The sequence below is a fragment of the Salvia splendens genome, chromosome 21 (assembly GCF_004379255.2).
Source record: "Salvia splendens isolate huo1 chromosome 21, SspV2, whole genome shotgun sequence".
In the NCBI taxonomy this organism is placed as follows: domain Eukaryota; kingdom Viridiplantae; phylum Streptophyta; class Magnoliopsida; order Lamiales; family Lamiaceae; genus Salvia; species Salvia splendens.
This window is the reverse complement of record NC_056052.1, coordinates 2,100,127-2,127,675: the sequence shown is the minus strand read 5'-3', so window position 1 is coordinate 2,127,675 and position 27,549 is coordinate 2,100,127. Positions and strand designations below refer to the sequence as shown.

Genomic DNA, 27,549 nt, shown 5'->3' with positions numbered 1-27,549 from the left:
AGTTGTAGGTGGATACACATGACAAAACTCATAACATTACTATGTTCTCTTTCATTTGTTGTCCAGCATTTTTAACTTGTATTTTAGAAGCATTGAAGCCCACGAGTTTGAGGTGCGATCGGAAGAAAGTAATTTCATCGCCTAAAAGCTTTCAGATGAAAAATGTTTAGTCACCCACCGCCACTCTCTAGCTTCACCACTCCTCCTCCATGACGCCTCCACAACCGTCGAGGCAGGTAGAAAACCTAGAAGAGATCATTGTTGACGATTAAAAGGAGGGCTGAGGTGGAAGGAGACGAGAATGTAACAAGAAGGTTCGCCTAAGAAGATGATGGAGGTTTTTGCTTTATTGGATGCGTATCATGCGTTGTAGAATTGTATAGATTTTTTAAAACTGTAATTCTGACTTTTTGTAATGTAATATATTAAATAAGAATTCAGATCGATCCTAACAATATTAAAATTTGGATGATTGAAACCTATTCAGACATTGTTTTAATTAATACTATTAATGTTCGTATTATTTTATTTTAAAACTTATTTAATTTTATTTGATTAAAAATTTACAAAATTGCAAATGATATCAATCGTCCAACATTCTTCCAATTTTAATATACTGTTCTCAATAATATTATAATAATTAAAATATGTAATCAACTGAGTTTTAAATTTGTACTCCTTAGTCTAACTATCAAGACGGGTATGAAAAATTAAATGATCCACATTATAATTAACTTCTCATGAATGCGCGTTTTAAAATTTAGTTTTTTTTTTATATTATCACGGTTTGGTAATAGACATTAACTTTTCATGAAAACAATCTATTCATTTTTAAAAAAAAGAAACACTTTTTTATAGATGCATAGATATAAATTTGTAGGCTTTAAACTTTGGGAAGTTTAAAAGTTTTTTTAATTCATGTAAACTTTTATCATAATTAAGAGGTGAAGGTGAAAGTGAAAGTGAAAGGTTTTTGAAGAGAATTATATATATTTTGGTTACCTTTGAGAATTTTTGGTTACCTATAATTTATATAATCACTCATTCACTCATTATTTTTTTTCAAATTATATTATTCACTGAATTTACTGCAAAATTTTGTCTCGGTTAACATAGAGTCAGTTTTTTGAATGATGATATTTTTCCTTTTGCCTCTTAGTAATGCTTGTTTTGGGCCACTAATTCATTCTCTCAACTATTTTGTGGTTAATGTTTTTTTATCTATTAGTAGTTTGGCACCCTACTTTAATTATTGCTTTTACCGTTGTATTGCAATAATATATTATTATAATTATATTACTACTTAGTTTTTTAAAATTTTGTAATGATTTACAATATCTATTTTAAAGTATTCCAAATTAAATTATGTATAGCATAATAGTCCTATCAAAAGGTTTTGGCCATTTTGTAGGGTTAAATTACATTTATTAATATCCTTTCCCAACCAGATTCAAATATAATAAATGATTAAAAATTTTATTTTCTATTTTGATGCATAATAATATAATACTCCCTCCGTCCCGCGTTACTTGAACGTTTCCTTTTCGGCACGGAGATTAAGGAATGAGTGATAGACAAAGTCAAATATTACGGTTGTAGGTGATAATTTTTACTAAAAATGGAAAGAGTGCAAATAACTTGGGACGCCCAGAAAGGAAATACGTGCAAGTAACACGGGACGGAGGGAGTAATATATATGTATATAATTTAAATAAAATATCATGTTTCGTGCATAACACTGTTGAGATATTAGTATATGTAAAACGGCATACTTTCAAATTAATGCTCCATGTATTAGTGAGAGTATAATTTATGTGGTGTTTGAAAACATCAGATTATTACTAGAAATAACTTTTTTAACACTATAATTATATTACTTAATTATACTTATGAATCCGCATATAATCAAATTTAGCATGATTTTTTTACTAGCATTTGATATTTGCAGCATGATTTTTTTACTAATTTAATATTTAATCAGCGAATTTTTGGTTTTGGCATGATACGATCACTGCGATTTCGATGATTTTAGGATTTGATATTAGCAATATCAGCAGAGGCAGCCAATGTGGAGAGGCAGAGGTCAGGGTACAACGTGACGGCACAAGTGGACCTCACCTCAGTAGAGGCGGATCTGCATCCGCCTCTGCTGCGGCGTGGGCCAGGGGGATGGATACGGCGGCGACTACTAGTAAAGATAGGAATGCGGAGATGATTAGGATTTTTCGTTTGTTTTTGTGGTGTTTTTCCGGTTGCATATTCTCCATGGATGGTGGTGGGATTTTTGGAGAAGAGAGTCACAGTTTTAGAGTGTTATATAGAAATATAAATGATAATCCGTTGCATATATATATAGATATGTGTGGTTTTGGTATGATGTAATATAATTACAAAATGGTAACACTTTGTATTGAAGAAAAACGTGGAATGGCCAGCGAACTAACAATCGTCGTTATTGAAACGGGACCATATACTCTTTCTACTAAAATCTAGAGCCAAAATTTGATATAAATAGAGTCCGAAATAGTATCAAATATATATATTGTCACTACTCACTAGTTTAATATTTAATCTTGAATCTAAACTTAATTCAACTATGCGTAATATTTGGCTTTGTTATTATAATGATCATGCTTTGTATGAATGCATGATTATATTTAATACCAATTGTTGCGTGCATAGTTCCGATACCAAGTGTTTGTGATTATTTATTGTATATTTTTCTGAAATGATTTTCCCGTTATGAACCTAATGATTCAAAAAAATAACTAGGAGTAAATCATAAAGATAACTGTCATAAAATATACTGTATTCCAGAAAACAAATTTCTTTCAACCTCTTGAGGGCCCTATTTTGATCACCCCCCCCCTCTATCATGCATGTTTTTTTCATTTATATCATTATTTTAAACTTCGACATGGTAATCTATATGTGGAGCTGTTTTTATTTATTTTGCATTAATTTAGCTTACACTGTCTTCAAATGTTGTTAAAGTGTGTTTTAGTGTCCATAAATATGTTAAACATAAATACTAGACCTTGTCATAAAAGGACGAATTGATTCATTATTTTAGCACAACAACAATGGAAACAAAACAAAGAAACAACGTAATACAAGTGGAGATTGTATATGTAAAACACACAAATATGAGGATCAGAGCCCAAGAGAGAAGGGGAAACCCATCCTCTTCAGCTAACTCTTACCACCGATGAAATTCCTGAGCGTAAACGGTTCCACCTCCTTCTCTGTCAGCACACGAAACCCTTTCCACTTCACCCTACTCTCCGTCTTCGCCCCGTCGCCGGTGTTCATATACTCAGCATAGTCAAGAGTATTAAGAGCAAACTCCCCTCTCGATTCTAACCAACCATTAGGATGTATCACATTACTGATATCAGTCTCCATCACGACGGTCCTCGAGTACTCCTTCCACGGCCTGCCGAGGTACGTCCAAACTTCCTCCTTGAAGTCCTTGAGTTCTTGCGCGGCCCTGATGCGGCTTTTGCGAATGACGATGCCGGTGGTCTGGTTGATGTTGTCGCGGCCTTGGGCGGTGATCGTGTTTTTCTGGCCGGGTTTGGGGACCCGGGCCTCGATATTGCAGTTGTAGAGGAAGGCGGCCGCATTCCCGAAGATGAAGTCGACGGTGCCTCTGATGGTGCAGGATTTGTAGAACTGGCGGAAGGAATGGACGTAGAGGGTGTTCTGGTGGCCGATCATATTGCAACCGTAGAAGGCGGCACGGTCTGCGTTCACGCGGAGGGCCACGGCTTGGTTCTTCGATGGCCCCGCCGCGTTTTCAAATGTGATACCGCTGGCAAGAAAACCGTCTCCGGCAACCCCTGTGTGACCAATAGTCATTTTATACGGAACGGATGGAAGTATTTAATATGGAGAGTTTGTATTATTACTCAATAATTTTGAGTTGCATTCACTAATACAAGGCTAATTTTGATTGAGCATGAATTTTAAGAAATATAGTAAAAAGTGAATAAAAAATGTTGGTAGAGGGTGGATCCTACTTTTATGTTAGATTTAATTGAAATGTAAGTGAAATAAAGTTACTAGAATCTGTGGTCCATTACTAAAAATAGTAAAAAAGCATATGAAATAGTTATTGTTGGGCGGACGAAAATGACAAAATGAGACATTTATGGGTGAATAGTGGGAGTACTAAATTAAAATTTACACAACAAAATATAGTCGAGTATTATTATTTTAATTCACTACCATGTTTTAATAGTGAATTATCGTATTTTTCTTGCAATTAATAGTTACCAAAATTTTTGTTCATTAGTTGCGTTCGTACGTGAAATATTGTCCATGTTTAACTCGGCATGAATTTTAAGAACTGTGAAAAAAGTGAGTGGAATATAAATGTCACATTTATATATTAGTTTTATAATAAAATGTGAATCTAATGAATTAGTGAAAAGTGGGGTCCATTAACCGAAAATGTAAAAAAAGCAAAATGGATAACATTTTGCGGACGGACTGAAATGACAAAACTGGACATTTCACGGATGAAGAGAGTACAATTTAGTACCACAAAACTATATAATCAATTCTATTAAAAATATATAGAAATAAATCATTTTTCTTTTATAAATTTTCTAAAATGAAAGAAAATATTATCTCTGATTTTAAAAAATTGACAAAATACTAATAGTATTATATAAAATCTTGTGCAGGATGGGGAATACTAGTTTATAGCGAGGCTCAGACAAGACAACTGACCTACGGTGGCGGAATTGAAGGTGGTGCTGCCGTCGACGACGTTCTGGCTGGCGATGATAAAAGTTTTGTCGGAGCCATCTCCGATGAACGTCAAGTTCTTCATGTCCTTGGGTATCACCACATTCTCCATATATTTCCCCGCCTTTATCCTAATCACATACCTCTTACCCAGGGACGGATGCACCATCATCTTCACCCTCACGGCGTTCACCGCGTCCGACACCGTCTTGTAGTCCCCGCTCTTGTCCAATGCCACCGTCGCGTGCACCACCTCCGGATTCCGATGCAGCAGCATAGTCCTCTCCTCGGCCGACAGCCACTCCGGCCAGTCGTCTCCCGGAGGAACAATCTCCGTCTCCGCCTCCTTTACCTTCAGACTATTCGTTATCGACAGCATGAAGCCGGCTCCACGGTGCAATACCATGAGGTCGGCCTTGAGGATGTCCGCCTGGTCCTTCTTGTCAGCGCGGGTGTGGGTGAAGCCGTCAAGGCAGGTGAGCACGTTGGTCTGGGCGGCGCTGAGGAGGTTATTGAGTTGCACCTTCTGTGTCGCGTTCAGGGATAAGATGCCGTCCTTGGACCATTCGACGCCCTCGAATATCTCCACGCTGGACTTGATCTGGTCTATCGAGTCGGCAGTCATCACGATGCAGTCGTCGAAGGCGCTCACCCTCCCGGCCTTCCGCCACCGCTGCTGCAGGCGAAACCAAGCTTGCAGTGCGTGGATCTTTTTTGTTATCCCGGGGAATTGGGATTTGGCCTTGTCTAAGGCCCTTTTGAATTCCAATTGGTTCTTGAAGTTGGGCAGCTTGCTTCCGAAATTGGGGAGTTGGGATTTGGCCTTGTCTACGGCCCTTTTGAATTTCTCTGGGTTCCTCGCCGCAGGGGGGAGTGAGATGGATACGGCGGCGTCGACTAGTAAAGATAGGAATGCGAAGGTGATTAGGATTTTCAGAATATTCTCCATGGTTGGTGGTAGGATTTGTGAAGAGTCTCACAATTTTAGAGTGTTTATATAGAAAAAAAATACCCTCGCCTCGCCGTCTATGACAAATGATTGATTTTCCTGGTTGTTTCTCAAGTATTTGATTTCCATTCTTAGGAAAAAAACAATATACTATTTACTTTCACCGCTTTATTCTTATTTTACTCCTAGAAGAATGAGAAAGTATGATTATATATGTATTGGATGTGACTAAACCTAAATTTTAAATACTGTATAAATTCTAAATTATGATCTGAATAGTTAGAAAATGTAGATGACAAAATAATAGCAACAAAAATGTCAACACAATGTTAACGTTTGATGTTGTGTTGACATTGTGCTGATATTGTATTGACATCAAAATATTAAAATTTTACGCTATGTTGATATTGTAATGAAACTGTGTCAATACTGTGCTGAGGAGTTTGGAGTGTGGAGTTTGTACTATATATAGATTATCCGTTGCATATATTTGGATGATATGGTCTTGGTATGTTTTCATCATTTCGTCCGCTATTAAATGTCCCACTTTGATGCGATACATGATATTAATCTTATTTTTATATATTAATTTTATAAAAAATGAATTTATGGAATATGAGTCCATTATTAAAAATAGGTGTGACAATGATCGACGGATGGATAATAAAAAAAGCTAGTGTGCCGAAGGAGAAACCATGGGTAGCGAGCGAAGCAATGATGACATTATAATCGTCGTTATTGACCGCGACCATATACTGCGCTTCTTTTTCTGATTGTCACGATATTTTTAGAAGAAAAAAAACACTGTGTTTACTATATCTTTTAGAGCATCTCTAATGATCGGTTAGCGGACCGGCTAGCGATTCCTGGCGCTGGCCGGTCGCTAGCCGAACCATTGTAGGCGGCAAGCGGCAAAACGGCTAGCCGATCGGCGAGCTCTAGCCTATTCGCGGGCTCTAGCCGATCCGCTAGCTGCCATTGTAGGCCCGGAATCGGATAGCCGATTTTTTTTAATTATGTAATTTTTTTATAATTTACTTTTTTTAATTTAAATAAAATTATTGCATTTTCCCGTATCTATGTTGTAAATTTAATTCCGTATTTGTGTGATTGTAATTTTTAATTTTGCAATTCCGTAATTCATGTGTGGAAGAGGGGTTTTTTTTAATTATTTAATTTTTTTATAATTAATTTTTTTAATTTAAATAAAATTATTGCATTTTCCCGTATTTGTGTCTTAAATTTAATTTCGTTGCGTGATTGTAATTTTTAATTTTGTAATTCTGTAATTAGTGCGTGGAAGAGGAGTTTTTTTAATTATGTAATTTTTTTAATGAACTTTTTTTAATTTAAATGAAATTATTGAATTTTCCCGTATCTGTGTCGTAAATTTAATTCCGTATTTTGTGTGATTGTTATTTTTATAATTTTGTTTATTATGGCTGGGCTATTGCTTGTCCTGATGATGTGGCAGAATGAGTTTTAGTGTTAATGATGTGGCAGGATGAGTTTGTGGCTGGGCTATGGCTGAGCTATGGCTGGGCTATTGCTATTGGAGATGGTCTTATGTATTTTCTTTACTACTTTACTCATTCCCATACTTTTTTTATTCTCTTTCTTAATATATTGTCTCTTACTTCCTCCGTCCTACAAGAATCATGCACTTTGAATTGGACACAAGTTTTAATGCACAATTGATAAAGTAAGAGAGATATAAAAATAAAAAATAACTAAAGTATTGTTAGTGGAGAATGAGACCCACCTCAATAGTGATAAATAGTTTCTAAAATTAGAAAGTGCATATTCTTGTGGTACGGACTAAAAAGGGAAGACTGCATATTATTGTGGGAAGGAGGGAGTATTTTATTACTTTTTTTGGTTAACTCAAAAAATACTTTTTTTTTCCTAAATTTTGTGCTAAAAAAAATTAATTACTTGTAACATGATGAAGAGTATATATGATTATCGGTTGAATATATATATATATATATATATATATATATAGGGATGTATTCATTTCCTTTTTCTATATTTCCTCCTTTTTCCTTTTTAGTATCAGCCATTAGATTAGAGAAATGGACGGTCAAGATCAACATTGGGTAATTAATCCCGTGTTGCATTATTTGTCCTATTTTGTGCATTATGAGGGTACAATAGTAATATAATAATGGGTGGAAACCGCTACGAATAATGTACCACATGGTCACGAGTAATGCATATAATTGCCTATATAATGCACAATATGTGAACTGCAATGCATACGAACAAGATGTGTTGTGTTATGATGTTTGACACACGTTTCTTGTTTCCCCTAAGGGTTTAATAAGCTTAGGGGCTAGGGTATAGTACGTAGACTTGTATGTAATCTTCACATGGTAACGAGTAATGGATATAATTGACTATATAATGCACAATTTGTGAACTGCAATGCATACGAACAAGATGTGCTGTGTTATGATGTTTGACACACGTTTCTTGTTTCCCCTAAGGGTTTAATAAGCTTAGGGGCTAGGGTATAGTACGTACACATTACTAAATGCACGTATGTAATCTTCAATCAATACCTCTAATAATGCATAATATACTGAGATAATGACAATTAACAGCTACATAATGCACTACCTAAACCAAATAATGCACATACGTATATTCCAATAACAACAATTTGTTAGTAATGTCTACGTACTATACCCTAGCCCCTAAGCTTATTAAACCCTTAGGGGAAACAAGAAACGTGTGTCAAACATCATAACATGGTACATCTTATTCGTATGCATTGCAGTTCACATATTGTGCATTATATAGTTAATAACATCCATTACTCGTGACAATTTGGTGAATTATTCGTATCGTTTTATAATTTGTTATTAATGCGTACGTACTATACCCTAGCCCCTAAGCTTATTAAACCCTTAGGGGAAACAAGAAACGTGTGTCAAACATCATAACACAGCACATCTTGTTCGTATGCATTGCAGTTCACAAATTGTGCATTATATAGTCAATTATATACATTACTTGTTACCATGTGAAGATTACATACGTGTCTACGTATTATACCCTAGCCCCTAAGCTTATTAAACCCTTAGGGGAAACAAGAAACGTGTGTTCAAACATCATAACATGGTACATCTTATTCGTATGCATTGCAGTTCACATATTGTGCATTATATAGTCAATTATATGCATTACTCGTGACCATGTGGTGCATTATTCGCAGATACCAAAATGTGGCAGTTACTTTTCCGTCAAATGTCAATAATAACCCTGTAATGCATACAACCACCTTCTATAATGAACACGGAACCAGTTTTATAGAATCAATCTGATTCGTTGATGCCTTAGATCTAACGCGTAATATTAAGAAGGAAAAATGATCTAAGATGTGAAAAGGAGAATAACGCTCCCCTATATATATATATATATATATATAGATGTGGTTTTGGTATGTTTTCTTTTAATATACAGTAATTACAAATGTCCAGCGAAGCAATAAAATCATAATAATCGTCGTTATTGAACTGGGACCAGTGGCGGATCTAGGGGGGGCAGGAGGGGGCGGTCGCCCCCTCCGTGCGACTATTTTTCCCTTATCGGGATGTAAATTTACCATGTCCGCCCCCTCCGTTTGCCTCCGGCGTCGCCCCGAACAATAAAAAAAATAGCCATGTCCGCACTAAACCAAGCTAATACTATATATTCCGCCCCCTCCATTTCCGGATCCTGGATCCGCCACTGACTGGGACCATATAAATAATCTCTCGAATAACATCTAGAGCCAAAATTTAATATAAACATATACGATAATTTGTAGTATGAAATTCCATCAAATTTTGAAGATCATCTGATCTTGAATCTAAGAGCATCTGCAACGGTGGACGGAAACCGTCGTCCGTCCGTGCCGCTGGCAAGGATGAGCTCCGCCGCCGCTGTGCTCGCGCCGCTGGCACGGCGCTGCTCGATGCATCGAGCACGTCCGTGCCAGCGAGCAGCTGATTAAAAATCACTTTTTAATTAAAAAAACTGATTAAAAATAAAAAAATATTTTTCCACTTCCCAAAAAAAATATTTCCTTTTTTTTACCGTTTTTACTACTACTTTTTATTTTTTTTCCCCCAAAAATACACATTTTCATCTATAAATACCCCCACTTTCACACCCAAAAATTCACACCACACTACACAATTCTCATATCCATTCTCACATATCCATTCTCATCCTCATTCTCCCATATCCATTCTCAATCTTTCTTCCACTCCCACAACATAACAATGTCCGGCCAAGGCAATAACCCCCCGGGATCCCACGGTTTGAACCCCGAATGGTTCTCTTCACAACCGTTTCCTAGTCCGGAAACGAAATATTCGGACCCTCCTCAAATCCAAAGTTCGGGCGTTCCGGGTGGCTACCGGCCATACACAATCGACGACCAAGATGCCCCCGAAGGGCAATACGGGTGGACATCCGAGTCTAGGTCGACCGCCCCCTCCCAAACTCCGACTCCTCCTACTCGCGGTGTCCGCACACCGCACACTTCGACGGAGATGGATAAATTGTTTGCGGCGTACTTGGAAATCTCCGAAGATCCGGTGGTTAGCACGAACCAATCCGGCGATCACTTTTGGTGGCGCATCGCTCGCCGGTACAATGAAAACCGGCCGCCAGGAACAATCGAGCGCAACGAGAGTAGGGTGCGCAACGCCATCTACCGAGCCAACGAAGAAATTGGCAAGTTCAATGGCTATTTCCTCCAGGAAGAGCGGTCGGTGGGGAGCGGCCGGAGCGAGGTCGACATCATCACTGCCGCGATGAGCACCTACCAATCCATGAACTACAAGCCATTCAAATACCTCAACATTTGGCAGGAGACGCGGACGCACCCGAAGTATAGGGGAGACATAACATCCTCCTCTAGCGGCTCCTCCAAACGGTCAAGGTCGGTATCCCTATCCGACGCCGGCTCCGAAGAAGTGCCTAGCCAACTCGCTGGAGCTAACTTGGGTAGCCCCGACGCCGGTCCGAGCGGTTCCTTACGCCGACCGCAAGGAAGGAAGAAGGCGGCGGCCAACCGCCGTCGCGCTGCTGCTGCAACCGCCAATGCTCCTGAACCCGTTCCCGTTCCCGTTCCCGTTCCCTTTCCTGTTCCATATGCGCCACCTCCACCCCCCACCAACTCCTTGTGGACCCTCTTGGCCCAACTCAATATGGCCGATAGGTCAACTAAGACTCCCTCGCAACTTCGACCCATGAGGCCATGATATTGGGCCTCCAAAGACAATTGGGGGTAGTGCCGTTGGATGAGTAGTCTTCCACGGGGGTATTTTTAGCTTTTAATTATGTAATTTTTAATTATTAGGAGTTTAATTATTTAATTTTTAATTTTTAGGATTTTAATTATGTACTTTTTAATTTTTGGATTTTAATTATGTAATATTATTTAGGTTTTTTTAATGAATTTTAATATTATGAAAATGTTTTTGTTTAATTGAATTTTAAGTTGAATTGTGCTCGTCCTTGCGGAAGAGCACAGCTGCTGTTGCCAGAGAGCATGCAGAAAAAGTGGGGTCGGGCCCACAACCGTGCTCGCTGGCAAGAGCACGGTTGTGGGTGCTCTAAACCTACCATTCAACTATACGTAAAATATGACTTTACTTTGATCATATGCTTGATTATTAGCAAATCATATATAGAGGTCATACATTTTATTTCAATTGGTTCTTCTAGGGTTGGTATGGGTTTTAACGTGTAATTGGTAAAGTAAAAGAGAAAAAATAGTTGAAATTACGTCGAGGATGATGGACTCATAAATAATAAAGAAAAAAAGAGAAAAAATGTTGCCATAAATAGATATGGACTATTCGTATGTGACAGGCGAAAAAAGAAATACTCCATCCGTCCCATAAAAAGATGGACAATGGATATGACACGAGAATTAAGAAAAATTAGTAAAGTAAGAGAGAGTATGAGAATGGTATGATAAAGTAAGAGAGGGGAGTGGATTGTTAGTTAAAGTAATATTAGTTGATAGTGAAACATACATTATTAAATTGATATAACTTTCTAAAAATGGAATGCACATATTTTTGTGGAACGGATGAAAATGGAAAGTGCACATATTTTTATGGAAGGACATGAACACTATGATCTATTTTCATGGGAGGAAAGAATATTAATTTTATAATAAAATAAGTACGTGGAATATATGTTATTATCAAAATTAGATGTGACAAATACTGACGGGGCCGAAAAAAAAAGCTAGTGTGGCGAACGGAGAAAGTATGGGTAGCGACATTACAATCGTCGTTATTGACCGGGACCACATACTGTGCTTTTTCAATAATAGGGCCCAAATTTGATATAAATATATACGAAATACTATTAAATATTGCCACTAGTAATAGTGTGAAATTCCATGAAGTTTCAATGATCAACTTAGCTACGTAATACTAATATCTAGGGCCAATTTGATATAAATATGTACGAAATGCTATTAAATATTGCCACTAGTGATAATTGTATGAAATTCCATGAAATTTCGAAGATGAACTGAACTTGGATCTAAACCTACCATTCAACTCTGCGTAAAATTTGTCCTTGTTATTGTGTTGGTCATATTCTTGTAAGAACGAATTATTATTGGCAAAAATATATATATAAAGGTCATCAAATTTTGTATTTCAATTGGTTCTTCTACACTTTATTAGGTTTCTGTATTAATATATTTTGTTTTAATTAGAGGGATTATTTTTTTGGTACGCGAACTTTTGTTAAAGTATCAATTTTAGTACGTATTCCCTCCGTCCCCTAAATTTTATCACAGTTTGACAGGACACGGGTTTTAAGAAATATAATGGAAAGTGAGTTAAAAAAGTTGATAGGATGTGAGCCCTACTTTTAAAGTATTAGTTTTATAATAAAATGTGAGTGAGAATAAGTTAGTGAAATGTAGGATCCATTACCAAAAATAGTAAAAAGTGAAATTTGACAAATTTTGTGGGACGGACGGAAATGAAAAAATGTGACAAAATTTCAGGGACGGAGGGAGTAACATTTAAAAATATCTTCTGAGGTCCATGAACTTCGATATCATTTAAGCTACCTTTTCTCGTTTAGATCCGATTAAGATCGAAAGAGTTCGATTGCATGTAAGACCTTACTTTTCTACGAACTCCACTAATGCCAATAGCTGCTTGTAAAACTTCATTTTATAAAGAGATAATTGATATTCAAAATCATTTACTTTTAGATATTTTGATATATACCACAAACTTAAAGAGTAGGGAGGTAGTACTTGAGACCAAGGTCTCGGGTTCGAGTCATCCGTCGTATGACTTTAAAAATATAATATATTCATTTACCAATTATAAAAAAACTTAGAAATCAAAAAATTTGAACGTGTGAAATTTTTTCCAACCTAACCAAATATAAAATTTTTGGCTACTTTTGATCATACATAGTTAGCCGTATAACCTATATGATATAGTCTGAATTATACATAGAAATGATATCATTTAAACTTCTTAATTTTAAATTTGATGTTGAATAATATTGTGCCTAATAGAATAAGATATCCCCCGATGGATCTTTTGAGTTTGAAGGCTTGACCTTCAGGAACCTGACATTAATCATAAAGTTTGTGATTTTCCACTTTTAGATAAAATAAGAATTCACCAAAAGTTTACCCAACAGGAACTCAACGTAGCAGCCGCAGGTTCCTATGAACAAAAATAACACTCAAATGAAAATCTCTTTTTCTCACAAAATGATACTCTCCCTCCGTCCCTGAAAATTTGTCACATTTCATTTTCTGCACTCGTTTTAGAAAAATGATAACAAATAGTTAAAGTTGAGAGAATGTAAAGTAAGAGAAAGAATAATGTAGATGATGATCTTCTCTACATTATTCTCTCTCTTACTTTACCATTTCTCCACTTTAACTATTTATTATATTTTTCTAAAACGAGTGTAGAAAATGAAATGTGACAAATTTTCAGGGACAGAGGGAGTACATAACTTGAACTAGGTATGCTGATGATTCCATAAATGCATCTCACAAGAATTCGTACGCATTTTATGAATATAGAGAGGGAAGAATTTCAAATATGTATGGTTTTACCAATCAGAAAAATACAAATTCGTGTAGGAAATGGCAAAGAATTATCTACGGAAGTGGATATTAACAACTGCTGGCTGCAAAAATAGAGTCTGTTGCACAGATATTGCTAGGGGCAAAATCGGATGAAATAGAAATGATGATATCTTCTTCGTCCGGGTGTCCGAATTCCCAGCTTCAGGACCTTCAAAGTTAAAAATAACCATTGTCAGTTGAGATGTACTCCTCTATTAAGAGCCATAGTTTAGATTTAGAGTGCCTTAACTACCTGGTTTGATCTTAAATTTAAGAGTATTCGGTTGCCTCCTCAAAATGAATTTGATCGGATGGTCAGTGGACTGTCTGTGTCGGTCAGTTGCTGAAATCAACTGCAGAAGTTGCTTCAAACATTAATCAAGAAACTCAAAGATTATAGATTGATAATAAACCTTAATCAAGACACTCGGATTCCATGAAAGAGAATCTGGTTCGGTCACAAGATTGGGAGTATGAAATACCTCCCTTTATGTTTAGATGCTTGTGATGACTCTTTCACCAACAAAAAGAATATAATGACTAAATTGAATGTAATAAGCAATAAACGAAGACTCACCCCACCATCAACACTGCCACTGGAATTTGTGCAGTTGACGTTGCAAATATTCCATATTGATTCTTCTCTGAGTACAAGAAGAAATCTTTGCATATAAGCTCACCACTGGCAGCAAGAGTGACGCAATACAATTGGGTAAAAAAACTTTCAAATTTGTTGGCTTTCGAAGGAAGATCACGATTAAGACAATCGTCTTCTCTGCAAGAAAATGACAGCCAAGTGGGTCTGTAAACAACAATATCCTGATGATTCCTGCTGAAGGCTGAACTTACGAAATAGAATGTCAGGGCATTCAATGTCGTATATAGTATGACTTGGAACTATGTTTTCATAAAATCACCTGGCACAATGGACCCGAGACAATCAATAGTTAGATATCATTCAAAAGAATGGATACTAAACAATTACATAGAACACAAAATCAATCACTTGAGATGAGACGACCCAATTTTATCCAAAAGCAACAATATCTTACGTATTCTCTACGCTCCATTATAGTTGAGTCGTATTCATATTCTGATCATTTCATTTTAATTGAGCCACTCCTCTTTTGGACAAAAATAAACAGATTTAGTCACTCTTACATTCTTTCTTTTTAATACTTTTCAGATATTTGGTTAATTTTTGGTCATACTCAATTCTATATTCAGTTAATGCACTAAACATTCAATTTTAAATTTGTGTTGGAAAGAAACATTTCTATTATTGATTCATTATTTTAGCACAACAAGAAGGGAAATATAACAACAAAGAAACAACGTAATACAAGTGGATTGCATATGAAAAACACACAAATATGAGATCCCCTTCAGCTAACTCTCACCACCGATGAATTTCCCGAGCGTAAACGGTTTCACCTCCTCCTCCTTCAGTGCCCGAATCCCATCCCACTGCACCCTACCCTCCGTCCCCGCCCCAGCGCCGGTGTTCTTATACTCAGCATAGAAAAGAGTATCAAGAGCAAATTTCCCCTTCCACTCAGACCAACCAGCAGGATCTATCACATCACTGATTTCAGTGTGCATCACGACGGTCCTCGAGTACTTCCCCCACGGCCGGCCGAGGTACGTCGTAAATTTTTCCTTGGCGTCTGTCTCTGCTGTGATGCGGCTTCTGTAAATGACGATGCCGGTGTTCTGTTTGCTGTTGTCGCTGCCCTGGGCGGTGATCGTGTTTATCTGGCCGGGCTTGGGGACCCGGGCCTCGATATAGCAGTTGTAGAGGAAGGCTGCCGCATTCCCGAAGATGAAGTCGACGGTGCCTCTGATAGTGCAGGTTTTGTAGAACTGGCGGAAGGAATGAACGTAGAGGGTGTTCTGGTAGCCGATCATTCTGCAACGGTAGAAGGCGGCGCGGTCTGCGTTCACGCGGAGGGCCACGGCTTGGTTCTTCAATGGCCCCGCCGTGTTTTCAAATGTGATGCCGCTGGCAAGAAAGCCGTCTCCGGCAACCCCTGTGTGATCCACCAGTAGTCATTTTATATGGAACGGATGGAAGTAGTATTAATTAATGTTAATGTGGAGAGTTTGCATTATTACTCAATAATTTTGATTGACTAATGAGAATCGATTTGGTAAAAAATTGTACCCGATTGTCAAAATCTTTACGACAAAATTCAAATACTCTTTTCGTCCACCAGTTTTTTTATTTGTTACTGATTTTAAAAAATTGTTTAACTTTGTGAAGAAAAGTAAATAGAGAAAATGAATGGAATATGAGACTCATTTAAAGTATAAGGGCCAGTTCAGTATTTTAGAGGTGGGTTCTCAAGATATGGATATGGATTAGAAATGAGATGGTTGGACTCACTTGCAGCCACTAAATGACACACCACTCCCACCGTTCACTGTTTTAGAAATTGGTGTGCATTAATTTAGAGTAGTATGATGAAAGACGGAAATGCCCCTCAAACCAAGAGAGACAAGGGGGAAATGAAAATGTGAGGGGCAAATCCGAAAAAGTGCTCCCATTTCTAGGTGGGACACCCAATGATGTCTCAATTCTGGTCTCCCTAGCCAGAATTGATTTCTCTAAAAAACTGTAAGGAATAGTGCGGGCCTTCTATTTCAGATCGGGCTGTCCATATATATTACTTAAACACTGAACGACCATATTTGTATGGAAAAGAGCTCATTTCTCACTATATCCGAAACACTGAACAGGCCCTTAGTGTTATATTCCCTCCGTCTCATAATAGGAATCACTTTTAGTGTGAGCACGAGGTTTTAAGAAAATGTAAAGAATAATGGGTTTGAAAAGTTGGTGGAAAGTAAGAATTCAACTTTTTTATATTGATTTTAGAATTGAATTTGAGTGAAGTGAGTTAGTAGAATGTGAGACTTATTAATCATTTATGGTAAAAGTAAAATGTGGTTCTTATTTTTTATGTACTCTCTTCATCTGTGAAATATTGTCCATATTTATCTCGTCATGAATTTTAAGAAATGTGAAAAAAGTGAGTGAAATACGAATGCCACATTTATATATTAGTTTTATAATAGTATGTGAGTAACAAATTAGTGAAAAGGGAGGTCCATTAACCAAAAATGCAAAAAAAAAAAAAAGAAAAGTGGACAACATTTTGTGGACGGACTGAAATGACAAAACTGGACAACATTTCACGGATGAAGAGAGTAAAATTTACGACCATAAAACTTTATAATCAATTCTATTAAAAATAAATAGAAATAAAACATTTTTCTTGTATAAATTTTCTAAAATGAAAGAAAATATTATCTCTGTTTTTTAAAAATTGACAAAATACTAATATTATATAGTAAAATCTTGTGCAGGATGGGGAATACTAGTTTATAGCGAGGCTCAGACAAGACAACTGACCTACGGTGGCGGAATTGAAGGTGGTGTTGCCGTCGACGACGTTCTGGCTGGCGATGATAAAAGTTTTGTCGGAGCCATCTCCGATGAACGTCAAGTTCTTCATGTCCTTGGGTATCACCACATTCTCCATATATTTCCCCGCCTTTATCCTAATCACATACCTCTTACCCAGGGACGGAGTCCCACTTATCTTCTCCCTCAATGCGTTCACCGCGTCCGACACCGTCTTGTAGTCCCCGTTCTTGTCCACCGTCGCGAAAACCACCTTCGGATTCCGAAACACCAGCATTTTCCACTCCTCGTCCGACAGCCACGCCGGCCACTGCTCTCCCGGGGGAACAATCTCCGTCTCCGCCTCCTTAACCTTCAGAGCATCCACTACCGACAGCCAGAAGCCAGCGGCATGATGCAATACCATGAGGTCGGACTTGAGGATGTCCGCCTGGGACTTCTTGTCGGCGTGGCTATGGGAGAAGCCGTCGATGCAGGTGGCCACGTTGGTCTGGGCGGCGCTGAAGAGGTTAAAGAGCTGCAACTTCTGGGTGGCGTTCAGGCTTGAGAATCCGCTCTTTAAAATTTTGACGCCCTTCAATATCTCCGCGCTGGACTTCATCTGGTCTATCGTGTCGGTAGTCATCACGAAGCAGTCGCCGAAGGCGCGCAGCCCGCGCTGCGACAGCGACTGCTTCCGCTCGCTATGCAAATCCTGCAGTACTTTCATGAATTTTGATATTTTTGTTTTTCCGGAGGATTTGAAATTGGCCAGCTTTTCTAAGACACCATCAACATCCTTTGTGGGTTTCTTGTTCAATTTATTCAAGAACTTCGCGAAGGTGTTCCCTTGCAGAGAAAAGGTGGACCTCATCCTCACCGTAGCAGAGGGGGATGCATTTTCACCTCTGATGTGGTAGTTGTGGCGGTCGGCGGGTGGGATGGATACGGCGGCGTCGACTAGTAAAGATAGGAATGCGAAGATGATTAGGATTCTGAGAATATTCTCCATGTTTGGTGTGTGAAGAGATATTCACAATTTTTGAGTCTTCGCTCCTCACTACAATTGATTTTCTTTTTTTTTGGTTGTATCATAGCAACTGGACTAGTAGTAGTATTTGATTTTCATTTTTTTAATACTTTTTATATCTCTATCTATTTTCTCCTACTTTATTTTTATTCACTTATCTCAATAAATATTAGTAATTCTTAACTTTCATGCTAAAAATAATCTGTCAATTATTGCAAGACTGGGTTTTAGTATGTTTTAATATACGTCCATAAGAATATGGACTCTTAGTTTTTAGTATTTTTTTAATAGACTTCCTCCCTCCTATTATAAGAATATGCATTCTTGCTTAAACATAAATTTTAATGCATAATTGATAAAGTAACATAGATAAAAAAAAATAACATAAGTAGTTTTAGTTAAAAATGGAGTCCACGCTATTAAAAATGTTAAATATTCTCAAAATTAGAGAATAGAATAAAAAAAATAAGAGTTCAAATTCTTATGGAGTCATTACAAATGGTGAGCTAAGCAAGAATGACATAATATATAATCGTCACAATGATATAATAGTCGTCGTTTTTGAACAGGGGCCATATACTTTTTTGAATAATATCTAGAGCCAAAATTTGATATAAATATACACGAAATATTAAATTCTATCACTAGTAATAAATTGTACTCCATAAAATTCCATCAAATTTCGAAAAATCTTATCCTACTATTCAACAATGCATAAAATTTGACTTGTTATTGTGTTGATCATATGCCTATATGAATGAATATATATTCGCAAAACATACATAGAGGTCATACATTTTATTTAATTGGTTCTATATATTATTAGGTCCTTCTATTGACGTATTTTGTTTTATTTTGCTATTTTATAATTTTTGTTACATTAGGTCATTATATATTATACTAAAACATTTTGATTTTAAAATCCTTTAGTTGGATCTTTATTTACTGGACATCATAATTTAACTAATGTTTTAAATTTTATTTATTTTAAAATTAATTTAGTTGTATATTAACTTAAGAACTAATGGAAAATTAAAAATTTACTCCCTTCGCCCCTTATAATTTGTCACAATTTGACTTGATACGGATTTTAAGAAATGTAATAGAAAGTTGATTGAAAAAGTTAGGGTCCTACATTTATATTTAGTTTTATACTAATAAAATGTGAGTGAGAATGAGTAAGTAGAATGTGAGGTCCACTATAGTAAAAAATTTGACAAATTTTTAGGGACAAACAAAAATAAAAATAAGTTACAAATTTTTAGAGACAAAAAGAGTATAAGAGCATCTGCAACGGTGGTTTTCCACCGTCCGTCCGTCCGTGCCGCTGGAACGGACGAGCTCCGCCGCCGCTGCGCTCGCGCCGCTGGCACGGCACTGCTCGATGCATCGAGCACGTTCGTGCCAGCGAGCAGCTGACGTGTTGAGCAGCGATTGGGCAACGACATAGCCGTTGCCTTTGAATTATTTTTTTTATTTATTAAAAATCAGTTTTTAATTTAAAAAACTGATTAAAAAAATTCCACTTCCCAAAAAAAATATATCAATTTTTACCGTTCTCCATCATTTTTAAAATTTTTATTTTTATTTTTTCCCCCAAAAATACACATTTTCATCTATAAATACCCCACTTTCACACCCAAAAATTCACCCCACACTACACAATTCTCATCTACACTCTCTAATTTCCATTCTCATTCTCATTCTCATCTTCATTTTCTCATATCCATTCTCAATCTTTCTTCCACTCCTACAACATAACAATGTCCGTTCAAGGCGATGACCCCCGCCCTCCCACGGTTGGAACCCCGAATGGTTCGGTTCACAACCGTTTCCTAGTCCGGAAATGGAATATTCGGCCCTCCTCAAACCCAAAGTTCGGGCGTTCCGGGTGGCTACCGGCCATACCCAATCGATGACCAAGGTGCCCCCGAAGAGCGATACGGGTGGACACCGGAGCCTTGGCCGACCGCCCCCTCCCAAACTCCGACTCCCCCTACTCGCGGTATCCGCACACCGTACACTCCGACGGAGATGGATAAATTGTTCACGGCGTACTTGGAAATCTCCGAAGATCCGGTGGTTGGCATGAACCAATCCGACGATCACTTTTCGTGGCGCATCGCTCGCCGGTACAATGAAAACCGGCCACCGGGATCAATCGAGCGCAACGAGAGTATGGTGCGCAACGCCGTCTACCGAGCCAACGATGAAATTGGCAAGTTCAATGGCTATTTCCTCCAGGAAGAGCGGAATGCGGGGAGCGGCCGGAGCGTGGTCGACATCATCACTGCCGCGATGAGCACCTACCAATCCATGAACTACAAGCCGTTCAAGTACCTCAACGTTTGGCAGGAGACGCGGACGCACCCGAAGTATATGAGAGGCGTAACATCCCCCTCTAGCGGCTCCTCCAAACGGTCAAGGTCAGTATCCCTATCCGACGCCGGCTCCAAAGAAGTGGCTAGCGAACTCGCCGGAGCTAACTTGGGTAGCCCGACCTCGGCCCGAGCGGTTCCCAACGTCGACCGCAAGGAAGGAAGAAGGCGGCGGCCAACCGCCGTCGAGCTGCGGCTGCAACCGCCTATGCTCTAGTTCTCGCTCCCGTTCCCGTTCCATATGCGCCACCTCCACCCCCCACCAACTCGTTGTGGCAGCTTTTGGCCCAACTCAATATGGCCGATAGGTCCACTATGACCCCCTCGCAACTTCGATCGCACGAGGCCATGTATTGGGCCTCCAAAGACAATTGAGGGTAGTGCCGCCGGATGAGTAGTCATCCACGGGGTATTTTTAGCTTTTAATTATGTAATTTTTAATTTTTAGGAGTTTAATTATGTAATTTTTAATTTTTAGTATTTTAATTATGTAATTTTTAATTTTTGGAATTTTAGTTATGTCTTTTTTATTTTATTTGTAATTTGTAATATTTATTGTGGTTTTTTAATGAATTTTAATATTATGTAAATGTTTTTGTTTAATTGAATTTTAAATTGAATTGTGCTCGTCCTTGCGGAAGAGCATAGCTGTGGGTGTTGTGCTCTTGCCAGAGAACAGACAGAAAAAGTGGGGTCGGGCCCACAACCGTGCTCGCTGGCAAGAGCACGGTTGTGGGTGCTTTAAACTAATAACGAGCAATATCAATAAATTATTTAATTTTTTGATATTCTTGAGTCGATATTCTCCATAGATATTTGTAGGATCTGCGAAGAGAGTCACAATACAAAAGTGTTATACGACATTTGATTTCCATTTTTTGTAAAAAAAAACAATACATTTACTTTCACCGACTTTATTATCTCTTCTATTTTATTATTCCCTTCGTCCGTGAAATGTTGTCCAGTTTTGCAATTTTGGTCCGTCCGTAAAAAGTTGTTCACTTTGCTTTTTTTTTTTCCTTCTAATTTTGGTACATGGACCCCACGTTCCACTAACTCTTTACACTCACATTCTAGTATAAAACTATTAATACATGGACGTGGGATCCTCATTCCACTAATATTTTCAACTAATTTTTCTTCATATTTCTTAAAACTTGTACTAAGACAAACTTGAACTATATTTCATGGACAAGAGTATAATACTTTATTCTTTCTTTATTTCTCTATTTTATTCTCTGATCTTTATTTTATAATAAATTTTAACATGGAGTATAATTTTTTTAAATTTAGTTCTGAAAAGAAAGCAATAGCAAAATGAAAAAGTATAATTATCCGGTTTTGGTATGTTTTAAAATAATTACAAATGGCCAGCGAAGCAATAATGACATAATAATCGTCGTTATTGAACAGGGACCATACCTTTTCGAATATTATCTACAACCAAAATTTGATATAATCGTCGTTATTGAACAGTGACCAAAATTTGATTGGAGAAATGTCAGAAATAGTACTCCCTCCGTCCCGGACTACTTGCACTTATTTCCTTTCTGGGCGTCCCAAGTTATTTGCACTATTTCTATTTTTAGTAAAAATTTTCACCTACAGTCGTAATATTTGACTTTACTATACACTCATTCCTTAATATCCGTGCTGAAAATGAAACGTGCGAGTAGTGCAGGACGAAGGGAGTACATAACATAACGTTTTGTCCCATCTCCTAAAAAAATAGTACATATTCTGTTTCAAAAAATTTGAAAGAATATGGTCCCATAGATATAAAGTCACAAAATAACCAATAATGGTCCAAAAATTACTAGTTTCCAGCACATAACGTTTTGTCCCATCTCCTAAAAAGTGAAATTTTTTGTAAATCTACTTTCCCAATAAATTATCATACACAATTACAACCTCTTAATTTATTTTGAGTTAGGATAATCACATAATTACATTAATTAAACAACTTATTTGGGTACATTTTAATTTACCGCAGTAATTAGGTAAGTAATTATTATTTTATCTAACAAACCGAATAGCTATTCAATTGAATGCGTAATTGAAAACTAACCAACGGTGGCGGAATCGAAGGTGGTGATGCCGTCGACGACGTTCTTGCTTGCGGTGATAATGGTGGTCGTCCGGCCATCCCCGACGAACATCAAGTTCGTCTTCTTCTTCGGTATCACCACATTCTCCATATAAACCCTTGCTTTTATCCGAATCACATACCTTCGGCTACTCTTTTTGCGGCGCGTCTGCCACCGCCTCCGACACCGTCAGGTAGTTTGTCACGCCCGCATTTTCTAAGGATAGAAAACACGGTTGATCGCGACTAGGGGATGGTTAAAGAAGCGGGGAAGAAAGGGGAAAACAACGCAACTCGACCATAGCTCGAAACAAATGGGAATAGCTCGAATAAAATCAGAGTATCTCAACAATCAACAACTTAAAGATGAATATTATCTCAGCGATACAATAACTCAACAGAAGGACAACTACTCAGCGGAAGCATTCGAAAGAAGGAATGTGCCACGTGTGAAGACATGACACATTATAAATACTTAAATTTCTTCAACGGTCTTGCTCAACACCCACCGCACCTGTCACGCTCAACCTGCATATTTTTAAAAAGAAATGCAGAGCTGAGTACTTGATGCACCCAGTGAACACATGCCAAAATAATTTTCATAAAATATTGTGTCAGCATTTAAAAGTGAACTCGGGGTTTTATAAAAGGCCAAGTCACCAAAACATTCTCTCGCCCAAAAGTATGGCTGCAACCCATTTTTCTCTCTCCTCATACCATATCTGAGCCTCATACATGAAACGAGAACGTGGCCACATTCTCGATCATTGGACCGACCAACTCGAAAGATAGCGCACGATCCTCTCTGTGTACACTAGCTTGAATAGAGACTCACTCCCTAGACAAACCCGAATTCGATTAGACTCATAACTTCTAGTAGGGACTCACTCCCCACTAGGAGATCAGATAGACACATCCTCAAAAACAAAATACGGCATGACACAGAAACTCCAATCTTCTTCCTCCCTCTCTCACGCACCGACGATTCTCCATGGCGCCCCCGTCGTTGTCCCCTTCGCCGAATACACTACAGTTTCAGCGCCGACTCAACCGCCTCAACCTGCTGTGGTCGCCGTGGAAGCTCCAGGCGCCGCGCCGTCGCGACTCACCTCGAGTCGCCGACACTCCTCCCTTTGCGACTGGTACGCCCTACCCAAATCATTCTAATTCTAATTCTCTTAATCGATTTCGATTTGTTTCTCGGAGGATTAAATTTTCAAAAGAGACAAAGGCTAAACTTAAAGATTGAAACTTTGTACAGAGCACGATAATTCAAAATTTTCCTAAATGAATGCAAGGAATTAGATGCTAAGGATTGATCGGATGATTACCTTCTTAGGCGGCAGAAAACTCTCTTCTCTAACTCGGTTCTTTCTCTATATTTTTTTCAAGGTTTCTGAAAGATGGGAGACGTGTAGGGGTGTATATATATATATATATATATATATATATATATATATATATATATGGATGTATTCATTTCCTTTTTGTATCTTTTGTTCTTTGTTCTTTTTAATCTCAGCCCCACGATTTTGTCATCCGACGGTTAGATTGGTGCCACGTGTCATTTAATAATACAGATTTTCAGTTGAATAATGCACACCGACTAATAATGCACCATTATAGTGTAATAATACAGATCATCTGGACCGTTGATGAATGGGATCTAATGGTCCATATTAAGAAGAATAAAGGATCTAAGGGATGGATAGGAGAATAACGCTCCCCTATATAGGGATGTATATATATATATATGTGTGTGTGTGTGTGTGTGTGAAATTGTTACTGAATGCCTCCTAATTCTCAAGGAAGAGATTTGAATGGAAGATTTGAGTAGATTTGAGCATATCTACGGTTGGTCTCATGTTGGATTCTCCAAAAGTAGTTTCATAGAATGAAAATTGGGCTGGGTGGAAAAAAATACATTATAGGCTCTAAAATTTTATTCTTTGGCTAAACATAAATTTAAATTCTATTTTCTCCTCAAAAATCGTGTAACATTCCTCGATTTCTTATGCAACACGAATCTCCAATAATTTTTGAGCATTCACAAAATTCCACTTCCATTGCTACTTAAAATTTTATACTCTTTAATCAAGTAAGGCTTAAGGAAAACACGAGCTCTAAAAAAACAATTCCATAAACTCTTAAAATAAATAAACGATATTCGACTAAAAGTTTGACGGTCATCCAAAAACTAACTTAAAAAAATAGGAAAAGTCGGGGCGTCACACCCCACTCCCGTCCGCCGCCACCGTCACATTCGCCTCCACCGCCGACTCCTGCAGCAGCAGCTGGTCTCCAGCCGGCAGCCACTCCGGCCACTTTTCCGGCTGCCTCCTCCTCTCCGCCACCGCCACCGCAGATTCCTTAAACGACAAGTTCTTGATGATGGCCATCACATTGCTGATGAGGCGGAACACGTGCGTCTGGCCGGCGACAAGCACGGCGTGGACTTTCTGGTCTGCGCCCGTCGTGGGAGAAGCCGTCCAGACACGAGTCTTGGTTGGTCTGGGCGGCTGAAAGGAGGGTGAGGAGATTCTCCTTGTGGGCGGCGAGGGAGGAGTCGTTGAGGCGGAGCTAGCCCAAGGTGTCATCGATCGTCTCGAGGCAGTCACGGAGGGCGCCCCTCTCACGCGCCGTCAGTGACTGCCGCCGAGCGCGGCCGACTTTCCTCACTGTGAAGTAGTTGCGCTCCACCGTGGAGATGGTGTAGGCAGGGCCGTGATCAGCACGTCCATGCTGCTCTTGATTGCGGCGGACGGGCTCTTTGGGGCCGCCGCAGCCAAGGTGGAGAGACAGAGCTCTGGGTACAATGTGGCGGCGCAGGTGGACCTTATTAGGGCGGCTGCGGCGGTGGTGTGGTGGATATCCGGCCAATTACATGCAAGAGGCGATATATAGAAGCCTACAATTGAGTTGGTGGACAACGGAAATCGAATACTAGTGGTCAATTTAATTTCGACAAATGCGACTATGTGAGCTCTTTTTATTACAATGAGACTTAACTGCTTTCGCCTTCACTGCAGTCGTTTTTTCCCATTTTTGTTTACTCAAATTACTTTTGAGTAAACTTGAATATAAATTTTTGTAACGTCTATATTACTATGCTCGAAGCGCAAGCCCAACAAATAGTTTACCTATACTTGGATGATGCAAGTTTTCGACTCTTTCCATGTAGTAGTGGAATGTCGATTTTCCGGGAACCACAGTAGAAGGAAATTTCGTTCAATGGGTTTTAGAAATCGCCGATAGAGAGAGAAATAGAGATTGATCGTGAATGAAGATTGAAGGTGTATATCGTGTTTTATTTATTGCAAGAATTTAAAGACGCGATTACTTTCCCTGTTTAATTCCTGGCGAATTTTGTGTTTCACCGAGATCACCCCTACGATGCAACTGTAAAAATGTTAGTATGATGCAACACCTCAATCTTCTCCCTTATGAAGTGTAGCCGCACATCAATGTGCTTGCTTCTTTCATGATACACTTGATGCTTTGCCAAATATAATGCACTGTTGTTGTCACAACCAATGCTTATAGTTTTCTGATTTATGCCGAAATCCTTGAGAATTCCCATGAGCCAACATCCCTCATTTACAGCAGCTGTCAAGGACATGAATTCAGCTTCTGTGGTTGACAAGGAAACCATTCCTTGAAGGCTGCTTTTCCAGCTTATCACAGAGTCGAATAGAGTGAACAAGTATCCTGATTGAGATCTCCTAGTATCCAGGTTCCCTGCAAAATCAGAGTCACTCCAGCCTACTAGAGCATCATTCTCAGTCACCCTTTCTCCATCAAACAAAATTCCAACATCAGCAGCCCTTTTCAGATATCTGATCAGCCATTTCAGAGCAGACCAATGCTCCTTCCCATAATGGGACATGTATCTGCTAGTTAAGGATATTGCTTGTGCTATATCTGGCCGAGTACTGATCATTTCATACATGACACTACCAATAATATTGGCATAAGGGATATTCTGCATTTCTCTCTTCTCTACTTCAGATTTTGGCACTTGCTCCACTGTCAACTTATAATGTTGTCCCATTGGCACTGAAACTTCCTTCACATTATTCATCTTGAACTTGCTGATCAATTTTGATACATAGTCAGCTTGTGTCAGCCAGATCTTCTTGCTCTCTCTCTTTCTTATTATGAACATGCCAAGAATTCTTCTTGCTGGTCCTAAGTCCTTCATTTCAAATGCAGATTGAAGATCTTCTTTCACTTTCTGAATCTCTTGTAAGTCAGCCCCAACCAACAACATATCATCTACATATAAAAGTAGATAAACCACCATAGCTCCACCTGCTTCCTTTATGTAGACACACTCATCATAAGATGATCTTAAGAAACCTCTCTTGACCATGTGACCATTGAACCTCATGTGCCACTGACTGCTAGCTTGCTTCAAACCATAAATGTTTCTTCTTAATAAGCAAACCTTTTTCTCATCTCTACATTTCACAAAACCCTTAGGTTGTGCCATGTATATGATTTCCTTTAAATCACCATGTAGAAAGACTGTCTTGACATCAAGTTGTTCAAGCTCCCAATCCTTCTTAGCTACAATGGCCAACAATATCCTTATTGATGTATGTTTCACCACCGGAGAAAACACTTCATCATAGTCAATACCATGCTCTTGTGTGAAGCCTCTAGCAACAAGCCTGGCCTTGTATCTGACCTTATCACCATCAGCAGCCTCTATTTTATTCTTGAAGACCCATTTACAGCTTATTACTCTCCTTCCATCTGGTCTCTCCACCAGCACCCAAGTGCCATTTTAAAGTAGTGAATCTATCTCATCCACC

At 38.4% G+C, this 27,549-nt stretch overlaps 3 protein-coding genes across 3 annotated transcripts; all 3 read right to left on the bottom strand.

Moving 5' to 3' along the window:
- Window positions 1–3,041: 3,041 nt before the first annotated feature.
- LOC121785301 (pectinesterase-like) lies at window positions 3,042–5,727 on the bottom strand. Its single transcript, XM_042183687.1, has 2 exons — window positions 4,738–5,727; window positions 3,042–3,842 (listed from the first exon to the last, which is right to left on the bottom strand). The coding sequence occupies exons 1-2, from the start codon at window positions 5,702–5,704 to the stop codon at window positions 3,193–3,195; spliced, it is 1,617 nt and encodes a 538-aa protein (XP_042039621.1). The 5' UTR covers window positions 5,705–5,727; the 3' UTR covers window positions 3,042–3,192.
- An 8,025-nt stretch (window positions 5,728–13,752) lies between these two features.
- On the bottom strand, window positions 13,753–14,523 carry LOC121785302 (light-mediated development protein DET1-like). The gene is made up of 3 exons (XM_042183688.1): window positions 14,410–14,523; window positions 14,086–14,185; window positions 13,753–14,001 (listed from the first exon to the last, which is right to left on the bottom strand). Exons 1-3 carry the CDS (start codon window positions 14,500–14,502, stop codon window positions 13,862–13,864), a joined length of 333 nt encoding a protein of 110 aa, XP_042039622.1. The 5' UTR covers window positions 14,503–14,523; the 3' UTR covers window positions 13,753–13,861.
- Window positions 14,524–15,086: 563 nt separating this feature from the next.
- LOC121785299 (pectinesterase-like) lies at window positions 15,087–18,351 on the bottom strand. The gene is made up of 2 exons (XM_042183686.1): window positions 17,248–18,351; window positions 15,087–15,862 (listed from the first exon to the last, which is right to left on the bottom strand). Exons 1-2 carry the CDS (start codon window positions 18,248–18,250, stop codon window positions 15,222–15,224), a joined length of 1,644 nt encoding a protein of 547 aa, XP_042039620.1. The 5' UTR covers window positions 18,251–18,351; the 3' UTR covers window positions 15,087–15,221.
- Between the last annotated feature and the right edge of the window lie 9,198 nt (window positions 18,352–27,549).